The 24365-nt window shown below is 41.9% G+C and overlaps 1 protein-coding gene across 4 annotated transcripts; it reads left to right on the top strand.

Moving 5' to 3' along the window:
* The first annotated feature begins 3563 nt into the window (after positions 1-3563).
* Positions 3564-10253, top strand: LOC123079320 (double-stranded RNA-binding protein 1). Of its 4 annotated transcripts, none has more exons than XM_044502075.1 (7): positions 3564-3997; positions 5123-5370; positions 5598-5852; positions 6433-6646; positions 8477-8599; positions 9157-9872; positions 9957-10253. In XM_044502075.1, the coding sequence occupies exons 1-6, from the start codon at positions 3751-3753 to the stop codon at positions 9861-9863; spliced, it is 1794 nt and encodes a 597-aa protein (XP_044358010.1). In that variant the 5' UTR covers positions 3564-3750; the 3' UTR covers positions 9864-9872; positions 9957-10253. The 4 variants fall into 4 exon arrangements, with proteins under 4 accessions (XP_044358010.1, XP_044358008.1, XP_044358007.1 ...); XM_044502073.1 differs by having other exon boundaries at positions 5598-5876; XM_044502072.1 differs by having other exon boundaries at positions 5598-5876; positions 8474-8599.
* Positions 10254-24365: the final 14112 nt, after the last annotated feature.

Raw genomic sequence — 24365 nt, 5'->3', positions numbered from 1 at the left:
ATAGGACGATAGTATCGGACACCGGAAGTGTTCCGGAGTGTATCGGGTATTTATCGGAGTACCGGAGGGGTTACCGACACCCCCGGGGGGATATATGGGCCATATGGGCCATGAGAGGGGAGCACACCATCCCACAAGGGGTGGTGCGCCCCCCTATGGCAGGAGGCCGAGTGGGAGAAGGAAAAGAGGGGGTTCGGCCCCCCTTCCTTCTCTCTTCCCCCTTCCCTTTTCTTCTCTGGTGAAATAAGGCAGGGGGGCGCCACTTGGGGAAACCCCAAGTAGGATTTGGATCCTAATTGGGGCGCCCCCTGGCTGCTCCCTCCCCCACCTATATATATGTGGGAGGGGGGCGCCTAGAACACACAACATCAATTGTTAGCCGTGTGCGGCGCCCCCTCCACAGTTTACAACCCCGGTCATATTCTCACGGTGCTTAGGCGAAGCCCTACGAGGATCACTTTACCATCGCCGTCACCACGTCGTCGTGCTGACGGAACTCATCTTCTACCTCGACGCCTTGCTGGATCAAGAAGACGAGGGACGTCACCGAGCTGAACGTGTGCAGAACTCGGAGGTGCCGTACATTCGGTACTTGATTGGTCGGAGCTAGAAGAAGTTCGACTACATCAACCGCGTTGTCAAACGCTTCCGCTTATGATCTATAAGGGTACGTAGACACACTTCCCCCTCGTTGCTATGCATCTCCATGCATAGATCATTGCGTGTGCGTAGATTTTTTTTGTTTTCCATGCAACGTTTCCCAACAGATTATAGGTACATGTATTTAACATAAAGCAACTATTAAAGAAATACAATTTAATGTCGTGAGTTGGAGGGGTCTCGCTCCTACCCTAAGACTAGCCATAGTGGGAGTAACTTCAACAGTAATATAGAGTCCAACTCGGCAATTTTGCCTATGTGGCAATGATTTAATGAGGAGAGAGGTAATTTCAGTACTCCCTCCATCACAGTTTACAAGGCGCGCTTCAACAATCTCGGGACCAAGGTGATTAGCGATTGGACTAGAAAATAGTATAGATGGTTATACTACGACGCCTAATTACTAGAGAAATTAACGCGTACACACATGCATGGAGTGCTTCCACCCCCACGTACACACATGCATGGAGAGAAAAATTGTGGGTTTGATTATGGTTACCATGCCCTAATTAATTGGGCATTAAAAGAACGCCTAAAATTCCTTCGGTGGTGGTAATGCATGAGAATTGAAGCGCACCGTGTAAACTATGACGGAGGGAGTAACTTAGCTAGTTACCATAAAATCACCTATCCCAATACAATATGAACCTATAACTAATAAATGAATCTTTACATGACACCATACTTATATTACTATCCACTATGAAGGTAGTAATATAGCCTAGGGTCATGTGTATCTTACTAGTGTAAGTTACTCTTCACTATAGCTAGTCTAACATAAGGTGGGAGAGGGTCAAGCCCCCTAATTCTTATTTAACTAGTCTTTTTTAGCGGGGTCATATACCCATCTAAAATTAATTATTTTTTAGTAGTGTTGGCACTTCAAAATATATTTAAGTGTTTTTGGGGAACATATTTTGGCTACTGCGACCCGATGAGTATAAAAAACCCGACAATGCCGACGGCGAGGATGAATATTTTGTATGCCCTTCGGGAGACGTGAAATGTATTCGGTGCTTGACATCTCGCGTCAGCGGCTGCCACTCTCGCCTCAGCGATTGTTGTTCGCTCTTTCGCCCCAATCGCCCTCTGCTCTACCACCACTTCCACTCACATGCTCCGCCGTGGTCAACCACTCGTCCGCCTTAGCCACCATTTTTCTCTGCAAAGTCCTCTGGTCTACCCAGCAGTGAAACTAGAGACATGTCTCATGAAGGCAAACAACAAAAGATGGATGTGTTTGTCTCTGTGTGGAGGGAGGGGTGGGGGAGGGGGTTGAAAATAATTCCTTCCATCTAAGCCCCTCCCACCCAAAAATAAATCCTTCAATGATCTTTCTTGGGCTTGGGTCAGAGCGTGGCGCGCCCGACATATATGTAGCGATGAGCCTTATGCATTGATTAGTCAACTATATCAATCGAATTCAAATGTGATGTATTATAATATGAGTTTCCCGGAGTGATACCCTGTCAACCCGCCATGTAGAAGCAAGCGGATAGACCCAACTTACACAGACAAGCATAGATTAGACGGAACTGTCAGGATATATAATTAACCATGTATTAACTAAGGATAGTCTTTGTTTATCCAACTGACATGTGGTTACCATCTTGCAAACCAATATCTCCATTCCCTCTAAACAAACTGTATACCAAGTAATTATGGCTGACATCATCATTGTTGGTTTACAACTAGTGAGAAAGAAAGGAAAAAGTGCATGGAGAAGAAGCTCAAATGTCGGCGCTATAATTTTAGGCTTTGGCGCTAAACTATGCTCGTCTGGATGCACTGTAGCAGTCCCGGGAAAAAGAGGTCAGGTGGGCACACCCACTCATCGGAACCCTGAAGCTCAATATTGATGCTTCTTTTTCATATGAAGATGATTATGGGTCTTGCTGTGCTATGATCCAGATGACGTTGGGGACTTGGTGGCGGCGGAGAATTATGTCTTTGCCTCGACGATGAACACCCACCGCCGAGGCGACGACACTCAAACATGGCCCGGTCGTTCTATGGGAATCCAACGGTTAATTGTCTACCCCGACTATCTCGAACTAGTGGACTGCATGAAGAGTTGAACGGGGTTAGCATCAGTGTGATGACGAGCATCAATGACTGGTTTGAAGCGTGCAAGGATTTTTGGGAAGGTATATTTTTAGCACTGCACGCGTGAAGCTAACCGCGTGGCTTGCGAGCTTGCTAGATTAGCTAAGATTACCACCCGAAGTTGTGGTTGAATAATCTTCCTTCCTCTGTTATCTCGTTAGTTGTTGATGATGTATTCCTGTTTGAAATGAAATAAAGTAGTGACGATGTTTGTCCTAAAAGGAATGTTCACTCTCTCTTTCTCTCTCTCTCGCGGGCGGTCACATCCCTTTCGGGTGTATATATGTACTGTTACTCATCAATATTACTCAACACATACTCCCTCTGTTTTGATTTACTTGTCGTACGTGCAGTACACTGGATATTTTGTAAAAAAAAACTCGTACTTTCAAACACCTAGCAAAACGGCCCCGTCTCCTTCCTTCGGCCTCCGCCCTTCGCCCATGTGTCGCCTGGGTCAGGCACCGTCGGATTCCGCCGCCGTGCTGACGACTCCGCCGCTCGCAGCCCACCATCGTCACCGCCTACTTAGTCTTGATTCCGTCACCGCCCACCCGGGACACAGCTCCACGGAGGCGAGCTGGTCTTGATTACACAATAGCAAAAATGCCATTACGGCATCTAAATCGGGACGGAGGGAGTAGTTGATTCATTTGTTTTGTTTTTTGAAAGGAGTTGATTCATTTGTTACTTGTGAATTGTGTGTGCAATTTACTCTTCACAACATAGTGGTTGCCCGGAGCGAGACCCTGACAACCGCCGTACTGAAACACGCGGATAAACCCCAACCCACCCACCAAACAGACGTCGTACCACTGAACCGAAGCCACAAAGGAGCGTGGAGGAGCATCAATCCAGCAGAGGAGGGGGAGCGAGCGAGGCGCAATAAACGTGAGAAGTCGAATCCAGCGAGCAGATCAAAGCGAGCGATAGCCCCCGAAGAATTCCCCATCGGGAGAGGCCGGGTCTCAACCTTCCGCGGCAATGTTCAAGGCGCAGCTGAATCAGCTGTGCCAGCAGCGGCGGTGGCCGGCGCCGGACTACACCCACCGGAGCGAGGGGCCGGCCCACTCGCTGAGGTTCCGCGCCACCGTCGCCGTCAACGGCGAAGTGTACCACTCGCCGGACGAGGGCGACGGGTTCAGCACGGCCAAGGAGGCCCAGAACCTCGCCGCCAAGGCCGCCTTCGAGCGCCTCTCCGCCCTCCCGCCCCCTCCCCCGCCGCAGTCCGGTGAGTGCCAGATCCCCAGTTCCGTACTAGCGGATACGTCCGGGTTCTTACTTGCGCGAACACTTCGTGGTCGGATTTTGGTTCCCAACTTTCGGTTTCAGGTTTTGTTCCCGAGTAGCGCCTTACTTGCACGATTCGTAGACCGCTGTTGGTTCAGGATTCATGAGTGCAGTTAGCGTCTTTCTGGTTACATCTAGTTCATGTCCACATTAGGTGCATTTTCTTTTCTTTTCATCTGGGCCTGAACAAACTGGGGTACCATCAACTGTTAAAAGGCTTAAGCCATTTTGATAGCGATTGAGATTCTAGTAGAAATGGATAGTCTACTGGCTATTGAGATTCTAGTAGAAATGCATAGTTTATTGTCTATTGAACCAGTACGAGTCAACTTACACTGGTATTATCACCTCGCAAAAATGAAAACTTTACTGGCATTATCATCACAGACAAATGGAAATGATGCTCAGTTTTACCGGCAGGAGTACAATGCATTCATATCGGTAGATAGACTCACCATCACTAGCACACAATATCACTTGATTTGGTATTGATGGGGAGTTACTGCATTCATTTTCTCAACCACCTCCTGTTTATTTGGTAGCTATCTGATTCTGAAATGGTAGAAGTTTGGTGACGCTATAACGAACATAGTGAATCTGCTCGGTGGAGCGTGTACACAGTAAGCTACAGAGACGCTGTATTGAACTCACTCGTTCCATGTTTGATTTTAATGTGGGCATATAACTGCCTACTTTTGAAGAAGTTCTCTCTGTGTAGTAAGATCCTTATCATAACTGACAGAAACGTCGATGATATACATGCTCACCTATCAGTAGTATTTTTTTTTTAGATTTTGTAAAACCATTCAACCGCATATAAGTGCCAATAAATATTATCAGTGTTCACCTAAACCCCATATTGCGCAGTAGTTTATCCCTCTCGGAATCCCATATTCCTTCACTACCTATGTAACTATATAAATGTCTCTCATCCCTCAAATTGATTTTATTTTTACACCTCTCATGCTGCTGTGAAGTTCTTTATTCTTGCCACTAAAAAGGTTCTTGATATTCTTTCACACTTGTTTCTCTATATTTGCAGTACTAACTATTCTGTATATTACAGAAACCCAACTTCCCTACAAGTCTCAGTTGCAAGTTTATGCTCAGAAGAGACATAAAGATTTGCCTTCATATGACACCGTTCGAAGTGGTCCACCTCATGCACCTCTGTTCAGGTCTACAGTAACCATGGATGGGCGCAAATTTGAAAGTCCTCAAGACTATCACACAACAAAGGAGGCAGAATTTGCTGCTGCAAGAGTGGCTTTAATGTCATTGTGTCAAGAAGCAAACCCATCAGAGCAAATGCCGGTTGGTTGCACCTATTTTTTATTCCTATGGATGGCTTTAATTTGCACCGGATTACCTATGCATCAGCACTAACATCCTTCAGCATTTATCTGTATTATTAGTAAACGTGTTCTCCCTTTTACAATATTCAAGAACTGAGTAAAAACTGAATTGTAACCATTGACTTCATTTACACTGTGCGGAAACATTGTCCATTTTCGTCTAATAAAATACTCTACCTTTTGTAGGCTGGATCAGCTTCATGTATTTCTTTGCCTGGAATCCAGATTAATCATAAGCTTCAATTGCAAATGTATGCTCAGAAGAGAGGAAAACAATTGCCTTGGTATGACCGTATCCAGGAAGGTCCATCTCATGCACCTCTGTTCAAGTCAATAGTGACCATAGATGGGCAAACATTTGAAAGCCCACGGTATTGTCATACAATTAAGGAGGCGGAATATGCTGCTGCAAATCTTGCTCTGGTGTCCTTAGCTCAAGAAGTAAGCTCAGAGGAGCAATTGCCGGTTGGTCCAGTATTTAATTATGGAAAAATTTCTTACCATTGCCTCACCTATTTATGATAACTAATCTAATCGCCATCATTTATCTGTACAACTGATAAACATACGGTCCATTTTCCCGAATTGAATAGATTATTACTCCCTCCGTTCCTAAATATAAGTCTTTTTAGAGATTCTAATATGGACTACATACGGAGCAAAATAGGTGAATCTACACTCTAAACTATGTCTATATACATCCGTATGTAGTCCATTTGGAAATCTCTAGAAAGACTTATATTTAGGAACGGAGGGAGTAGATAACACCTAGGAGCAATGCAAAACGAATTGTTACTGGTACGTATTGGAACAGTGAAGTATATTGGATGACTTGGCTTTTGTAGTGAAATTTTAAGAATTTTAAGGGGAACATAGGACAATGGCTTTTACATGGAATAGTTATGGAAGGGCCTGCTATAGTTTCTAATATCTTAAATAGCTTGCACAGACAGAAATATCTCCATAAGGTATTTGCTGTATTAGTAAATACTAATTTGATGGACCGGTCTACCTTTTGTAGGTTCAAGGAATGCAATATACAAATCCCCGGCATGAATTAGCTGAGAAAGAAGGCTCTTCCTTGCCTATCTATAATACTTCATCAGATAATTTAGAAAATTCCTCCATCTCCAAATCAACCGTGCACACTCAAGGCGAAAGTTTTCAGGAGGGACCTGGTAACACTAAGAAGCAAAAACAAATGATTGTTGCTGCTTTTCAACCTTCCAAAGACAGTAAGTAATTTAAACTCCTGAAATGAAGCTTCATATTAGGACGAACTTGACGAGTAGTTTTTGGTGGTGTGTCAGATTAGAGAAATTTTAAGATGCCCCCAAATGATTAGGGACTGCCGATTAATATTGATCTAATGGCTAAGATGATGTATTTGTTACCTTATAGAGGGTAAGAGGTCACTTTGACCTTATCAAGGGTAATGTTGTCTCTGCAATAGTTTACTCCACGTTAATATGTAGGATTTAAATGGAAATTATTATGTAGGATGGACATGTTGATACACATTATTATGGCATAATCAAATCGTTAATGGCAGTAATATTTGATATGCAGACCATATACGTAATATAATGCATTTTCACCTTTTTTTAGTTCGTCCAAAACTAATGGATTGATAGAGAAAATATTTAAATTTAACAAATGTCTTAAACTAACATGTATGAATGGTAATGAATTACTATGGTTTATTCATACCTTGAAATTTTATATCTATGTTATATTTCTAATCAAGAAGGGGAGCCTTGGCGCAGTGGTAAAGCTGCTGCCTTGTGACCATGAGGTCACGGGTTCAAGTCCTGGAAAAGCCTCTTACAGAAATATAGGGAAAGGCTGCGTACTATAGATCCAAAGTGGTCGGACCCTTCCCCGGACCCTGCGCAAGCGTGAGCTACATGCACCGGGCTGCCCTTTATATTTCTAATCAAGTGATGTATGTATTCCAAATTCATCATTTCATCGAGCTATTTACAAATTTGTGTCATTGAAATAGCCTGTCAAAATTACGGCTTCCATTTTATTGCTCGACGAGTCTTTGCATACCATCCTGGGTACAATTTATTTAAGGAATACATCTCTAATCTCTTGCAATAAGTTTTTCAAAATCATACACCACACCGGCTATCAAAATCATACATGACACGTACTACACAGCCGTCTCCCTATTCACGAGCATTAGGAGGCACATTTGTCTATTCATTACTTATGGCTATGCAATCAAGCATTTCATTGTGGATAGGATGCATAGATTCAGAGCAATTAATTGGAACGTGATCAAGATCCCATTGTGATCAATTGCCAGATTGTAGCCATTTTTACAAGAGAAAGCTGGTTACCATTTGTTATGGAAGGATTCATGCCAATTATACATGCCTTACTAAATATGGTACCGGTTGCCAGCATTATTTCTGTTAAGGTCAAAACTAACCTCCCTCAATCCCATTGTGATCAATTGCCAGATTGTAGCCATTTTTACCAGAGAAAGCTGGTTACCATTTGTTATGGAAGGATTCATGCCAATTATACATGCCTTACTAAATATGGTACCGGTTGCCAGCATTATTTCTGTTAAGGTCAAAACTAACCTCCCTCAATCAACGGCTCAGATTTAAACCTTATCTTACCTCTGGTGAGGTAAGGTGGAGCATCTTAAAAGAGCTCATCAGATCATTAACTCCTTAAAAAAAGGAAATTCCTGAACCTAGTTGACGGTAGTACTTCCCAATAATCCTACCCCTAAAACAGAAATCCCCTAAATGACAGTATTACCACCAGCCTATGCCTAATGTACCATTTGTTGTATGCCCTTCACTCTGAAAATGATAGAGTGACTAATCTGATTTCTCTAAGCATAGCCTCAATAGCTTCCCAACCATTTTTTTTTGCTACACTTCTACTTGTATACGATACTTTAAAATTATGCTCTGCATATTGCTTTGTGGATTATATTTAAAGGCTTTTATATTCAATTGCTCCCAGCTTTTTTTTCTCTCTTGAATGCACAATCTCGTGGAACTTTTGTGCATGGCCACCAACATTTTTTCTTCTAGTAGGGTCACAGATGCAACAAGGAACCGAAACCCTCACTGAGCAAGAGGTCAAGACTGTAGAATCTGATTCTTCATTTCCCCAAGTGTCAATGGGAACAAGTGACGGGCAGAATGACTCTAATGCCAGTGAGTTTTCTGCCTACCTTCCTATCTTTTTTGAAGAAAAAGCTTCCTCTTTTCTTTTTCTACATACTATTGACATGTGATGAAACCTCAGTAGACTTCTTCTGAACCAGCTTCTGATCCACGTTCCTGTTTATAATGTGATTTCCGTAAGAAACACATGACCTATAACAGAATTTTTATGTGACAAGTAAACTGTGGTGATGTGTTTACATACTAATAACATGTGAATTTTATATTGTTATCCATCATGCATGTTTCACAAGTTCTCTGTTCTACAATTTGCAGGAGCTTAATTTATGCTGCTTTAACTTGGAAGACTTCAGAGTTTGGACAGTCCACTGATCATGCAATCATAGATCTAGTTTTGGACATTGTAGCAATCTAAATGAACTATACCTTTTCTGTTGATTGTTATCTTGTATGTATGTATTTGATGTCAATGATTGTGTCATACTGCAGTATGAGTTTGTATTTGATATTAATGATTGTGTTTCTCTTGGTATCTATTTATCTTGATTGTTCCATCTATTGACTCATATGGTTTGGCCATTTTGCAGTTGAGCATGATTCTTGCTCTGTTGGCTCTCGTATTGATCTTCCTGTTGCTGACAAAACACAATCTCTTGATGAACCTATCCAATCTGGCAGTATGGAAAATGTTAAACAAGCTGCTCCAGAGCCAAGCATCAAGGCTGAAGTAATGGACTTGACACAAGAATGCAGGTCACCCCCGTTAGTTTCAGTGCCACCAACTGATATGCTCAACCTTGTGGCAACAACAAGTACAGTGCCTGTTGCTTTACAATCTCGTGTTGAAACTATCCAGCCTGTCAAGATGGAAAATGATAAACCAGCCATTCCAGAGCCAAGCACCGAGGCTGAAGTAATGGACGTTGCAGAACCAAGTGCTGAGGCTGAAGTAGACGTTCCAGAGCCAAGCATCAAGGCTGAAGGAATGGACGTTGCAGAACCAAGCGCTGAGGCTGAAGTAGACGTTCCAGAGCCAAGCATCAAGGCTGAAGTAACGAACTCAACTCCAGAACACACATCTCTCCCCTTGGGCTCAATGCCACCAACCAATACTTCCAACCTTGTGGCGAAAGCAACCGCAGTGCCTGTTGATTCTGCCCGATGCGGTTACTCGATGTCAACTAACCGAGTCCAGATCTACCCATGCCGTCCTGACCTAAAATTACCAGAGGGGGCTACCGTGCTTCCCTTTAGTGACGACAAGTGGGTGGCCGTGAGCCTACCTTTTCCTTGAACCCTGAAGGTATTCTTAGCTTAGTGTCCCTTGTTTTATCAGTGTCCTTTGCTCTCTACTAAGTTGTTTTCTGTGTCCAAACTCAAAATGCAGGTGGTAGCACCGCGGCTATAGATCCATAAGAGATGGAGCCAGCCAATGCACCTGTCATGTTGTACGTTGTAGTTTCACCACGAGTTTAGTTCCACGCCCCTCTCGTGTTCTGCTAGTAAAGTTGGCGAATCGTATCCTCACTGCAACTCTAATTATTCTCCTGGGACATCGTTATATTGATGTAAGTTATGCTATCTAGCCGATGGTACTGAGCTCGACCATCTCACGGAACCTGAATTTCTGTTGTTACCAAGTTGTCACTTTTAATTTAGAAGACTACGAACTTTATTGGGACCATTCGGAGTTTTGATCTTGAGCTTGCTCTCTGGTTGGCTTTCTATTTTTTTTAGACGGGCCTCTGATTTGGTGATATGCCGGTCGGCCTTTGCTCTCGCGAGGCATGTTGCACGATTTTTTCTTCTTTCTTCCATTGTTGTATTTGCATTCATAGCGCTGTGTGGTCTATTCTAGAGACACTTCATTGCGGAATGCCCTAGAGAGACTCTGAGAGTTTTTTAACTGGCTACACTTCTAGCTAGTTAGTCTTGAGTTCCTTTGAGACACTCCGGAGTCTGGCTGTTCTGGTTAGGCTTAACTTTGCCGTTTGCATTTTAGAAACGATCTTATATCATAGGACGGAGGGAGTAGATAATTGCCTGTGCATTGCAATAGGATATAAATAGTAGAGGAAACAAATCAAAACAGAGAGAGAAAATGAGAAATGAGCGTAAGGTTGAACGAAAGTAGAACGCTATTTTTCTTTAAAAAATAGCAGACAAGTAAAAAAAACACGTACTTATGTGAAATACATAAATAGGCTGTTGATAGCTAGGAACGCCCTAAAAAGTTTCACTTTGGACTCTTCCAATTTTGGTACTAGCAAAAAGAGCCCGTGAGTTGCTACGCGAGGAAAAAAACATACGCTCCCCTAACCCAATGATCATGAGTCAAGACCCTAATAGGTTTGGTCTTTTCTTTCAACACATGACATCACATCTGTGTTGTCACTTATCCTCTTTTTCACCCTTGCCGATGATGGTTTCAGTGCTCACACAATCACATGGCGTTTGAATGTTATCAATCCTAAGACGTCTCTCTCTCAGCATAACATGAGAAATTTGTTTTTTTCCTGTGAGGTTTTGACTAGGCGTGAATGTGTGGTTGTAGATGGTTTCTTTCATCTTAAATCCTGATTTTGCTAAGGTGTTCATTTTTAATCTAGGTCGGTACTGGTATGAAAGAAAGACAGGTCATGTGTTATTTTTTAAGTTTACACCCTAAATAGCATTTTAAAATTGGTTAACAGGTAAAATAATATCATATTCAGATTCTACACATTTTCTAATCAAATTTCATATATAGCATTTTAAATTTAAAGTTAGAATTTAAAAGATATGAATATTTTAAAAAGAATTTAATATGTACTGTGGGTTTATTAACTCAATTGTTAGGGGGTTTCCTGCAAAATAAAAAATCTGACTTAAAACTGGTCTACGAATTTAATATGTACCTCCGTCGAGTAGCCCCCGAGCTGCAGAGCGAACAAGGGGTTGTCAATCCCTCGACGGTTAATTGCAAGGATCAAATCTTGTATAGGTAGATAGATAAATAAAACAATAAAATGAAATAAAGTAAACAAAATTGCAGCAAAGTATTTTTGGTTTTTGATATATGATGAAAATAGACCCGGAGGGCATAGTTTCCATTAAAGACTTCTCTCTTGAAAATAGCATACTGGGTAAATAAATTACTGTTGGGCAATTGATAGAACAACGAATAATCATGACGATATCCATGGCAATGATCACGTATATAGGCATCATGTCTGAGACAAGTAGACCGACTCCTGCTTGCATCTACTACTATTACTCCACACACTGACCCTATCCAGCATGCATCCAGAGTATTAAGTTCATAAAGAACGGAGTAACGCGTTAAGCAAGATGACATGACGTAGACAAAGTAAACTCACTCATGAATAAACCCCATCTTTTTATCCTTCATGGCAACAATACAATACGTGCCATGTCCCTTTTTGTCACTAGAATTGAGCCCACAAGATCGAACCCATCACAAAGCACCTCTCCCATTGCAAGAAAAATCAATCTAGTTGGCCAAACCAAATCAATAGACCAGAGAGAAATACAAAGCTATAATAATCATGCATACAAGAGTTCAGAGAAGACTCAATAATATTCATAGATAATCTGATCTTAAACTGACAATTCATCGGATCCCAACAAACACACCGCAAAAAGTGATTAGATCGAATAAATCTCCAAGAACATCAAGGAGAACATTGTATTGAAGATCAAAAAGAGAGAAGAAGCCATCTAGCTACTAGCTATGGACCCCTAGGTCCGTTGTAAACTACTCACACATCATCGAAAGGGCGGCAAGGTTGATGTAGAGCCCCTCCGTGATCGATACCCCCTCCGGCAGAGTACCGGAGAATGCCTCCAGATGGGATCTCACGAGAACAGAAACTTGCGGCGGCGGAAAAAGTATTTTGGGCGGCTCTCTGATGTCATGGGAATATTTGAGTATTTATAGAGGCGAAATTAGGCCAAGAGGTGCCACGAGGGGCCCACAAGCCTGGGGGGCGCCCCCTGGGCGCGCCTCCCGAGCTTATCGCTCCCTCGTGACTCTTCAGGTCTTCTCCCAAACCTTCCAGGGTATCTTCTGGTCCAGAAAAAATTAATCCAAAGGTTCTTCTCCGTTTGGACTCTGTTTGATATTGATTTTCTGAAAAGTCAAAAACAAGCAAAAAACAACAATTGGCACTAGGCAGTAAGTTAATAGGTTAGTCCAAAAATATGAAATATAATCGCGTAAAGTTGCATATAAAACATTCAAGATTGATACTATAATAAGATGGAACAATAAAAAATTATAGATATGTTGGAGACGTATCACTTGGCTGTGTGCATATTAGTTATGCAGAAGCCAGGTGTGTTCATTATGTTTGTATCCCCTTGATGCTTCATTATGAATCAATAAGAAACACCCTTTATCGAAAACTAATGGTGTTATGGCCCAGGGCTGCCTCGCCTCTCTGGTTACTAGCCCAAGTGGGCCGGCCCGAGGCCCCCTAGGTTGGTTTTCGCCATGGGCCATCAAGTCGGCCCATGGGTCCTACATAAGGAAGATTCGGGAAGCCTTGCCATTCAAGACAAGGAGGCCGGATCCATGGAGGAATCCCCTCCACCGACACATCTGACTAGGACTCTTGTAACCCTAGGGGCCCTGATATCTTATATAAGTCGGGGCCAAGCTAATCGATAGAACATATTAGAATCTCTCAGTATACATGTACTTTGTACACCCCAATCATAATATACACGAGCAGGGGTAGGGATTTACCTCGTAAGGAGAGTCTGCACCTGGTTAAATCCGTCTCCCGTTTCCCCTCCGACCTAAAAGCTACGCCAGGATATCCTGCTGAGGGATCTGTTGGAATAAGCACTGTCAGTAAACAAATAAATGCTTGTCAAATAATGGTTTCTAAAGTAAAATCCTATCCTTGTACACAATCACACTAATATGGGCAAGTAAATCACGACTAACCTAAAAAATATTTTATCTCCCGTTTCAATGCACAAGTAATTATCAATGTTTTTGACAAATATCATATATTAAGAGCATTTCCAACCGTGCTAGGAAAATATGACCCCCTAAATGTCCATGGATAAGAGCCGATAGTGGCCGGTGGTGGCAGTGCTATGGGTTGGGGACGATGGCGGACAAGGAAAGAAGTGCCATGGGCAGGTTGCGAGGCTTGGGGATAATGTGAAGGGATTTGGAGTGGGTTCGGGTTTGTCGAATCCGACGTGGCAAACCTGTCCCAACTGCCCAAATCCACACCACATATAGGCTAAGTTTGAGGGGTGTTGCCTAACCTGGTCGTTTGAGATGGGTTTAGGACTTTAGGGGTACCGGTTGGGTGGTTGTTTTTGATCTGGGCAGAGGAGTGGGGATCCAATTGGATATGGTCTAAGAGAAACTCCAATAGCTCCCACATCCCTAAAAAAACTACCCTTTACGGGAAGTGTTGGGAACGTAGCATGTAATTTCAAAAAAATTCCTACGATCACACAAGATCTATCTAGGAGATGCATAGCAACAAGAGGGGGAGAGTGTGTCCACGTACCCTCGTAGACCAAAAGCGGAAGCGTTAGTTTAACGCGGTTGATGTAGTCGAACGTCTTCACGATCCAATGGATCAAGTACCGAACGTACGACACCTCCGAGTTCAGCACATGTTCAGCTCGATGACGTCCCTCGAACTCTTGACCAGCACAGGGTCGAGGGAGAGTTTCGTCAGCATGACGGCGTGGTGACGGTGATGGTGATGTGATCCGCGCAGGGCTTCGCCTAAGCACTACGTGAATATGGCCGGAGGAGTAAACCGTGGAGAGAGACGTCGCACACGGCTTGGAACAATTGGTGAGTCTCCAAGGGGTGCCCTGCCTACGTATATAAAGGAGGGAGAGGAGGAGGCCGGCCACCAGGGGGCGCGCCATGAGGGGGGGGGGAGTCCTACTAGGACTCCAGTCCTAGTAGGATTCGCCCCCCTTTTTCCTTCTCATGGAGGGGGAAAGAGGGAAGGAGAGGGAGAGGGGGAAAGGAAAGGGGGCCGCGCCCCCTTCCCCTTGTCTAATACGGATAGCCCATGGGGGGCGCCACCCCTTGTGGGCTCCCCTCTCTCCCCTATGGCCCATGTTGGCCCATTACTTCCCTGGGGGGGGGGTTCCAGTAACCCCTCGGTACTCCCATAAATATCCGAAATGTCCCGAAACCATTCTGGTGTCCAAATACTATCGTCCAATATATTAATCTTTACCTCTCGACTATTTCGAGACTCCTCGTCATGTCCGTGATATCATCCGGGACTCCGAACAATCTTCGGTCACCAAAACACATAACTCATAATACAAATCGTCATCGAACGTTAAGCGTGCGGACCCTACGGGTTCGAGAACTATGTAGACATGACCGAGACACATCTCTGATCAATAACCAACAGCGGAACCTGGATGCTCATATTGGTTCCTACATATTCTACAAAGATCTTTATCGGTCAAACCGCAATAACAACATACGTCATTCCCTTCGTCATCGGTATGTTACTTTCCCGAGATTTGATCGTCGGTATCCTCATACCTAGTTCAATCTCGTTACCGGCAAGTCTCTTTACTCGTTCCATAATGCATCATCCCGTAACTAACTCATTATTCACATTGCTTACAAGGCTTATAGTGATGTGCATTACCGAGAGGGCCCAGAGATACCTCTCTGATACACGGAGTGACAAATCCTAATCTTGATCTATGCAAACCCAACAAACACCTTTGGAGACACCTGTAGAGCATGTTTATAATCACCCAGTTACGTTGTGACGTTTGATAGCACACAAGGTGTTCCTCCGGTATTCGGGAGTTGCATAATCTCATAGTCAGAGGAATATGTATAAGTCATGAAGAAAGCAATAGCAATAAAACTTAACAATCATTATGCTAAGCTAACGGATGGGTCTTTTCCATCACATCATTCTCCTAATGATGTGACCCCGTTCATCAAATGACAACACATGTCTATGGTCAGGAAACTTAACCATCTTTGATTAACGAGCTAGTCTAGTAGAGGCATACTAGGTACACTTTGTTTTGTCTATGTATTCACACATGTATCAAGTTTCCGGTTAATACAATTCTAGCATGAATAATAAACATTTATCATGATATAAGGAAATATAAATAACAACTTTATTATTGCCTCTAGGGCATATTTCCTTCGGTCGCCCACTTGCACTAGAGTCAATAATCTAGATTATATTATAACCATTCAAACACCCATGGAGTCTTGGTGCTGATCATATTTTGCTTGTGGAAGAGGCTTAGTCAACGGGTATGCAACATTCAGATCCATATGTATTTTGCAAATCTCTATGTCTCCCTCCTTGACTTGATCGCGGATGGAGTTGAAGCGTCTCTTGATGTGTTTGGTTCTCTTGTGAAATCTGGATTCCTTCGCTAAGGCAATTGCTCCAGTATTGTCACAAAAGATTTTCATTGGACCCGATGCACTAGGTATTACACCTACATAGGATATGAACTCCTTCATCCAGACTCCTTCATTTGCTGCTTCCGAAGCAGCTATGTACTCCGCTTCACACGTAGATCCCGCCACGACGCTCTTCTTGGAACTGCACCAACTGACAGCTCCACCATTCAATATAAATACGTATCCGGTTTGTGTCTTAGAGTCATTCGGATCAGTGTCAAAGCTAGCATCGACGTAACCATTTACATTAAGCTCTTTGTCACCTCCATAAACGAGAAACATATCCTTGGTCCTTTTCAGGTATTTCAGGATGTTCTTGACCGCTGTCCAGTGATCCACTCCTGGATTACTTTGGTACCTCCCTGCTAAACTTATAGCAAGGCACACATCAGGTCTGGTACACAGAATTGCATACATGATAGAACCTATGGCTGAGGCATAGGGAATGACTTTCATTTTCTCTCGATCTTCTGCAGTGGTCGGGCAATGAGTCTGACTCAACTTCACACCTTGTAACCTAGGCAAGAACCCTTTCTTTGACTGATCCATTTTGAATTTCTTCAAAACTTTATCAAGGTATGTGCTTTGTGAAAGTCCAATGAAGAGTCTTGATCTATCTCTATAGATCTTGATGCCCAATATATAAGCAGCTTCACCGAGGTCTTTCATTGAAAAATTCTTATTCAAGTATCCGTTTATGCTATCTAGAAATTCTATATCATTTCCAATCAACAATATGTCATCCGCATATAATATTAGAAATGCTACAGAGCTCCCACTCACTTTCTTGTAAATACAGGCTTCTCTAAAAGTCTGTATAAAACTGTATGCTTTGATCACACTATCAAAGCATATATTCCAACTCCGAGAAGCTTGCACCGGTCCATAAATGGATCGCTGGAGCTTGCACACTTTGTTAGCACCTTTAGGATCGATAAAACCTTCTGGTTGCATCATATACAACTCTTCTTTAAGAAATCCATTAAGGAATGCAGTTTTGACTTCCATTTGCCAAATTTCATAATCATAAAATGCGGCAATTGCTAACATGATTCGGACCGACTTAAGCATTGCTACGGGTGAGAAGGTCTCATCGTAGTCAACTCCTTGAACTTGTCGAAAACCTTTCGCAACAAGTCGAGCTTTGTAGACAGTAACATTACCGTCAGCGTCAATCTTCTTCTTGAAGATCCATTTATTTTCTATGGCTTGCCGATCATCGGGCAAGTCAACCAAAGTCCACACTTTGTTCTCATACATGGATCCCATCTCAGATTTCATGGCCTCAAGCCATTTTGCGGAATCTGGGCTCATCATCGCTTCCTCATAGTTCGTAGGTTCGTCATGGTCTAGTAACATGACTTCCAGAACATGATTACCGTACTGATACGTCTCCAACGTATCTATAATTTTTGATTGTTCCATGCTATTTTATTATCAATCTTGGATGTTTTATAATCATTTTATAGTCAATTTATATCATTTGTTGGTACTAACCTATTGATATAGTGCCAAGTGCCAGTTGTTGTTTTTTCCCATGTTTTTTACATCGCAGGAAATCAATATCAGACGGAGTCCAAATGCAACGAAACTTCACGATGATTTTTAATGGACCAAAAGGAAGAAGTTGGGCCCTGGTTGCACCTGGGGGGAGTCTCGAGGAGGGGACAACCCACCAGGGCGCGCCAGGAGGCCCAAGCGCGCCCTGGTGGGTTGTGCCCATCTCGGGTGCCTGCCGGACCGCCTCTTTGCTCTATAAATACCCCAAAAATCCACAAACCCTAGGGGAGTCGACGAAATATTCATCCAGCCGCCGCAGAGTCCAGAACCACCAGATCCAATCTAGAGACCATCTCGGATGGGGTTCACCACCTCCATTGGTGCCTCTCCGATGATGCGTGAGTAGTTCTTTGTAGACCTTCGGGTCCGTAGTTAGTAGCTAGATTGCTTTCTCTTTCTCGCTGAATTCTCAATACAATGATCTCTTGGAGATCCATATGATGTAACTCTTTTTGCGGTGTGTTTGTTGGGATCTGATGAACTTCGAGTTTATGATCAGTTATATCTTTTTATATCCATGAAAGTTATTTGAGTTTCTTTGATCTCTTATATGCATGATCTCTTATAGCCTCATATTTCTTCTCCGATATTTGGGTTTTTTTGGCCAACTTGATCTATTTATCTTGCAATGGGAAGAGGTGCCTGGTAGTGGGTTCGATCCTACGGTGCTTGATCCCAGTGACAGAAAGGGAACCGACACGTATGTATCGTTGCTACTAAGGATAAAAAGATGGGATCTATATCTACGCAATAGATAAACGGATCTTGTCTACATCATGTCATCGTTCTTATTGCATTACTCCGTTTTTCCATGAACTTAATACTCTAGATCCATGCTGGATAGCGGTCGATGTGTGGAGTAATAGTAGTAGATGCAGGCAGGAGTCGGTCTACTTGTCACGGACGTGATGCCTATATACATGATCATACCTAGATATTCTCATAACTATGCTCAATTCTATCAATTGCTCGACAGTAATTTGTTTACCCACCGTAATACTTATGCTATCGTGAGAGAAGCCACTAGTGAAACCTATGGCCCCTGGGTCTATTCTCCATCATATTAATCTCCCGTCAACAAGCTATTTCTGGCGCCGTTTATTTTGCTTTCTTTACTTTTAGTCTTTATCATAAAAATACAAAAAATATTATCTTATCATCTCTATCAGATCTCACTTTTGCAAGTGGTTGTGAAGGGATTGACAACCCCTTTATCGCGTTGGTTGCAAGGTTCTTATTTGTTTGTGTACGTACAAGGGACTTGCGTGTGGCCTCCTACTGGATTGATACCTTGGTTCTCAAAAATTGAGGGAAATACTTACGCTACTTTACTGCATCACCCTTTCCTCTTCAAGGGAAAACCAACGCAGTGCTCAAGAGGTAGCAAGAAGGATTTCTGGCGCCGTTGCCGGGGAGGTGTACGCCAAGTCAAGTCAAGATTTGATTTCCCGACAACGAGCCATTTCTGGCGCCGTTGCCAGGGAGTCTACGCACAAGTCAAGACATACCAAGTACCCATCACAAATTCTTATCCCTCGCATTACATTATTTGCCATTTGCCTCTCGTTTTCCTCTCCCTCACTTCACCCTTGCTGTTTTATTCGCCCTCTCATTCTGTTCACCTCTTTTTCGCTTGCTTCTTGTTTGCTTGTGTGTTGGATTGTTTGCTTGTCACGATGGCTCAAGACGACACTAAATTGTGTGACTTTACCAATACCAAGAACAATGATTTTCTTAGCACTCCGATTGCTCCTCTTACCGATGCTGAATCTTGTGAAATTAATGCTGCCTTGCTGAATCTTGTCATGAAAGATCAATTCGCCAGCCTTCCTAGTGAAGATGCCGCTACCCATCTGAATAGCTTTGTTGATTTGTGTGATATACAAAAGAAGAAAGATGTGGATAATGATATTGTTAAATTGAAGCTATTTCCTTTTTCGCTTAGAGATCGTGCTAAAACTTGGTTTGCGTCTTTGCCTAAAATAGTATTGATTCTTGGAATAAGTGCAAAGATGCTTTTATCTCTAAGTATTTTCCTCCCGCTAAGATCATCTCTCTTAGAAACGATATTATGAACTTTAAGCAACTTGATCATGGACATGTTGCACAAGCTTGGGAGTGAATGAAATTAATGATACATAATTGCCCTACACATGGTTTGAATTTATGGATGATTATTAAAAAAATTATGTCGGATTGAATTTTGCTTCTAGAAACCTTTTAGATTCGGTCGTGGGAGGCACTTTTATGGAAATTACTTTAGGATAAGCTACTAAACTCCTAGATAATATTATGGTTAATTATTCTCAATGGCACACTGAAAGATCTACTAGTAAAAAGGTGCATGCAATTGAAGAAATTAATGTTTTGAATGGAAAGATGGATGAACTTATGAAATTGTTTGATAATAAGAGTGTTTCTTCTGATCCCAATGATATGCCTTTGTCTACTTTGATTGAGAATAATAATGAATCTATGGATGTGAATTTTGTTGGTAGGAATAATTTTGGTAACAATGCGTATAGAGGAAACATTAATCCTAGGCAGTACCCTAGTAATTCCTCTAATAATTATGGTAATTCCTACAACAACTCTTATGGAAATTTTAATAAGATGCCCTCTGATTTTGAGACTAGTGTTAAAGAATTTATGATTTCTCAAAAGAATTTCAATGCTTTGCTTGAAGAAAAATTTCCGAAGATTGATGAATTGGCTAGGAACGTGGATATAATTTCTCTTGATGTTGATTCTTTGAAACTTAGATCTATTCCCCCTAAGCATGATATCAATGAGTCTCTCAAAGCCATGAGAATTTCCATTGATGAGTGCAAAGAAAGAACCGCTAGGATGTGTGCTAAGAAAGATTGCTTTGTGAAGGCGTGTTCTTCCAGTTTTTATGAGAATAAAGATGAAGATCTAAAAGTTATTGATGTGTCCCCTATTAAATCTTTGTTTTGCAATATGAATCTTGATAATGATGGGACTGGAGACGAGTCAACTTTAGTTAGAAGGCGTCCCAAAAATTCGGAGTCTTTAGATCTTGATGCCAAATTTGGCAAAAGTGGGATTGAAGAGGTTAAAACTTTAGATAGCAATGAACCCACTATCTTGGATTTCAAGGAATTTAATTATGAAAATTGCTCTTTGATAGATTGTATTTCCTTGTTGCAATCCGTGCTAAATTCTCCTCATGCTTATAGTCAAAATAAAGCTTTTACTAAACATATCGTTGATGCTTTAATGCAATCTTATGAAGAAAAACTTGAGTTGGAAGTTTCTATCCCTAGAAAACTTTATGATGAGTGGGAACCTACTATTAAAATTAAAATTAAAGATCATGAATGCTATGCTTTGTGTGATTTGGGTGCTAGTGTTTCCACAATTCCAAAAACTTTGTGTGATTTGCTAGGTTTCCGTGAATTTGATGATTGTTCTTTAAACTTGTACCTTGCGGATTCCACCATTAAGAAACCTATGGGAAGAATTAATGATGTTCTTATTGTTGCAAATAGGAATTATGTACCCGTATATTTCATTGTTCTTGATATAGATTGCAATCCTTCATGTCCTATTATTCTTGGTAGACCTTTCCTTAGAACGATTGGTGCAATCATTGATATGAAGGAAGGGAATATTAGATTCCAATTTTCGTTAACGAAAGGCATGGAACACTTTCCTAGAAATAAAATTAAATTACCATATGAATCTATTATGCGAGCCACCTATGGATTGCCTACCAAAGATGGCAATACCTAGATCTATCCTCGCTTTTCTGCCTAGCTAGGGGCGTTAAATGATAGCGCTTGTTGGGAGGCAGCCCAATTTTATTTTAGATTTTTGCTTTTTGGTTCTGTTTAGGAATAAATAATCCATCTAGCTTCTGGTTAGATGTGTTTTTGTATTTTAATTAGTGTTTGTGCCAAGTAGAACCCTTGGGAAGACTTGGGGAAGGTCTTTGCGATCTTGCTGTAAAAAACAGAAACTTTAGCGCTCACGAGATTAGCTTCAACATTTTACTGGAGAGTGATATTTAGTTGATTATTTTTGCAGATGATTAATAGATAAATTCCTCACTTCCAGCAATTTATTTTAGAATTTTTGGAGTTCCATAAGTTTGCGTTAGTTCCAGATTACTACAGACTGTTCTGTTTTTGACAGATTCTGTTTTTCGCGTGTTGTTTGCTTATTTTAATGAATCTATGGCTAGTAATGGAGCTTATGAACCATAGAAAAGTTGGAATACAGTAGGTTTAACACCAATATAAATAAAGAATGAGTTCATTACAGTACCTTGAAGTGGTGTTTTGTTTTCTTTCGCTAACGGAGCTCACGAGATTTTCTGTTAAGTTTTGTGTTGTGAAGTTTTCAAGTTTTGGGTAAATATCTGATGTATTATGGAACAAGGAGTGGCAAGAGACTAAGCTTGGGTATGCCCAAGGCACCCAAGGTAAAATCTAAGGACAACCCAAAAGCCTAAGCTTGGGGATGCCCCGGAAGGCATCCCGTCTTTTGTCTTCGTCCATCGGTAACTTTACTTGGAGCTATATTTTTATTCACCCCATGATATGTGTTTTGCTTGGAGCGTATTGTATGATTTGAGTCTTTGCTTTTTAGTTCACCACAATCATCCTTGCTGTACACACCTTTTGAGAGAGACACACATTATTCGGAATTTGTTAGAATACTCTATGTGCTTCACTTATATCTTTTGAGCTAAACAATCTTGCTCTAGTGCTTCACTTATATATTTTAGAGCACGGCGGTGGTTATATTTTATAGAAATTATTGATCTCTCATGCTTCACTTATATTATTTTGAGAGTCCTTAGAACAGCATGGTAATTTGCTTTGGTTATAAAATTAGTCCTAATATGGTAGGCATCCAAGATAAAAACTATAAAGTGCATTGAATACTAAGAGAAGTTTGATACTTGATAATTGTTTTGAAATATGAAGATGGTGATATTAGAGTCATGCTAGTTGAGTAGTTGTGAATTTGAGAAATACTTGTTCTAAAGTTTGTGATTCCCGTAGCATGCACATATGGTGAACCGTTATGTGATGAAGTCGGAGCATGATTTATTTATTGATTGTCTTCCTTATGAGTGGTGGTCGGGGACGAGCAATGGTCTTTTCCTACCAATATATCCCCCTAGGAGCATGCGCGTAGTACTTCGTTTCGATAACTAATAGATTTTTGCAATAAGTATGTGAGTTCTTTATGATTAATGTTGAGTCCATGGATTATACGCACTCTCATCCTTCTACCATTGCTAGCCTCTCTAATACCGTGCACATTTCGCCGGTATCATATACCCACCATATACCTTCCTCAAAACAGCCACCATACCTACCTATTATGGCATTTCCATAGCCATTCTGAGATATATTGCCATGCAACTTACCACCATTCCATTATGACACGCTTCATCATTGTCATATTGCTTTGCATGATCATGTAGTTGACATCATATTTGTGGCAAAGCCACCTTCATAATTCTTTCATACATGTCACTCTTGATTCATTGCATATCCCGGTACACCGCCGGAGGCATTCACATAGAGTCATATTTTGTTCTAAGTATTGAGTTGTAATTCTTGAGTTGTAAGTAAATAAAAGTGTGATGATAATTATTAGAGCATTGTTCCATGTGAGGAAAGGATGATGGAGACTATGATTCCCCCATAAGTCGGGATGAGACTCCGGACAAAAAAAAGAAAAAAAAAAGAAAGAAAAGAGGCCCAAAAAAAGAAGGCCCAAATAAAAAAAAGAGAGAGAAAAATTAATGAGAGAAAAAATAGAGAAGGGACAATGCTACTATCCTTTTTCCACACTTGTGCTTCAAAGTAGCGCCATGATCTTCATGATAGAGAGTCTCCTATGTTGTCATTTTCATATACTAGTGGGAATTTTACATTATAGAACTTGGCTTGTATATTCCAATGACGGGCTTCCTCATAATGCCCTAGGTCTTCGTGAGCAAGCGAGTTGGATGCACACCCACTTAGTTTCTTTTGTTGAGCTTTCATACACTTATAGCTCTAGTGCATCCGTTGCATGGCAATCCCTACTCACTCACATTGATATCTATTGATGGGCATCTCCATAGCCCGTTGATACGCCTAGTTGATGTGAGACTATCTTCTCCTTTTTTGTCTTCTCCACAACCACCATTCTATTCCACCTATAGTGCTATGTCCATGGCTCACGCTCATATATTGCATGAAGATCGAAAAAGTTTGAGAACATCAAAAGTATGAAACAATTGCTTGGCTTGACATCGGGGTTGTGCATGATTTAAATACTTTGTGTGGTGAAGATAGAGCATAGCCAGTGTTGGGAATCGTAGCATAATTTTAAAATTTTCCTACGCTCACCAAGATGCATCTATGGAGTCTACTAGCAACGAGGGGAAAGGAGTGCATCTACATACCCTTGTAGATCGCGAGCGGAAGCGTTCCAATGAACGTGGATGACGGAGTCGTACTCGCCGTGATCCAAATCACCGATGACCGAGTGCCGAACGGACGGCACCTCCGCGTTCAACACACGTACGGTGCAGCGACGTCTCCTCCTTCTTGATCCAGCAAGGGGGAAGGAGAGGTTGATGGAGATCCAGCAGCACGACGGCGTGGTGGTGGATGTAGCGGGTCTCCGGCAGGGCTTCGCCGAGCTTCTGCGAGAGAGAGAGAGAGGTGTTGCAGGGGAGGAGGGAGGCGCCCAAGGCTGTAGGTTGCTGCCCTCCCTCCCCCCCTTTATATAGGCCCCCTGGGGGGGCGCCGGCCC

This window comes from Triticum aestivum, chromosome 3D (genome assembly GCF_018294505.1).
Source record: "Triticum aestivum cultivar Chinese Spring chromosome 3D, IWGSC CS RefSeq v2.1, whole genome shotgun sequence".
Taxonomy (NCBI): domain Eukaryota; kingdom Viridiplantae; phylum Streptophyta; class Magnoliopsida; order Poales; family Poaceae; genus Triticum; species Triticum aestivum.
Note: the sequence above shows the minus strand (reverse complement) of the source record. Positions and strands in the feature narration are given on the sequence as shown.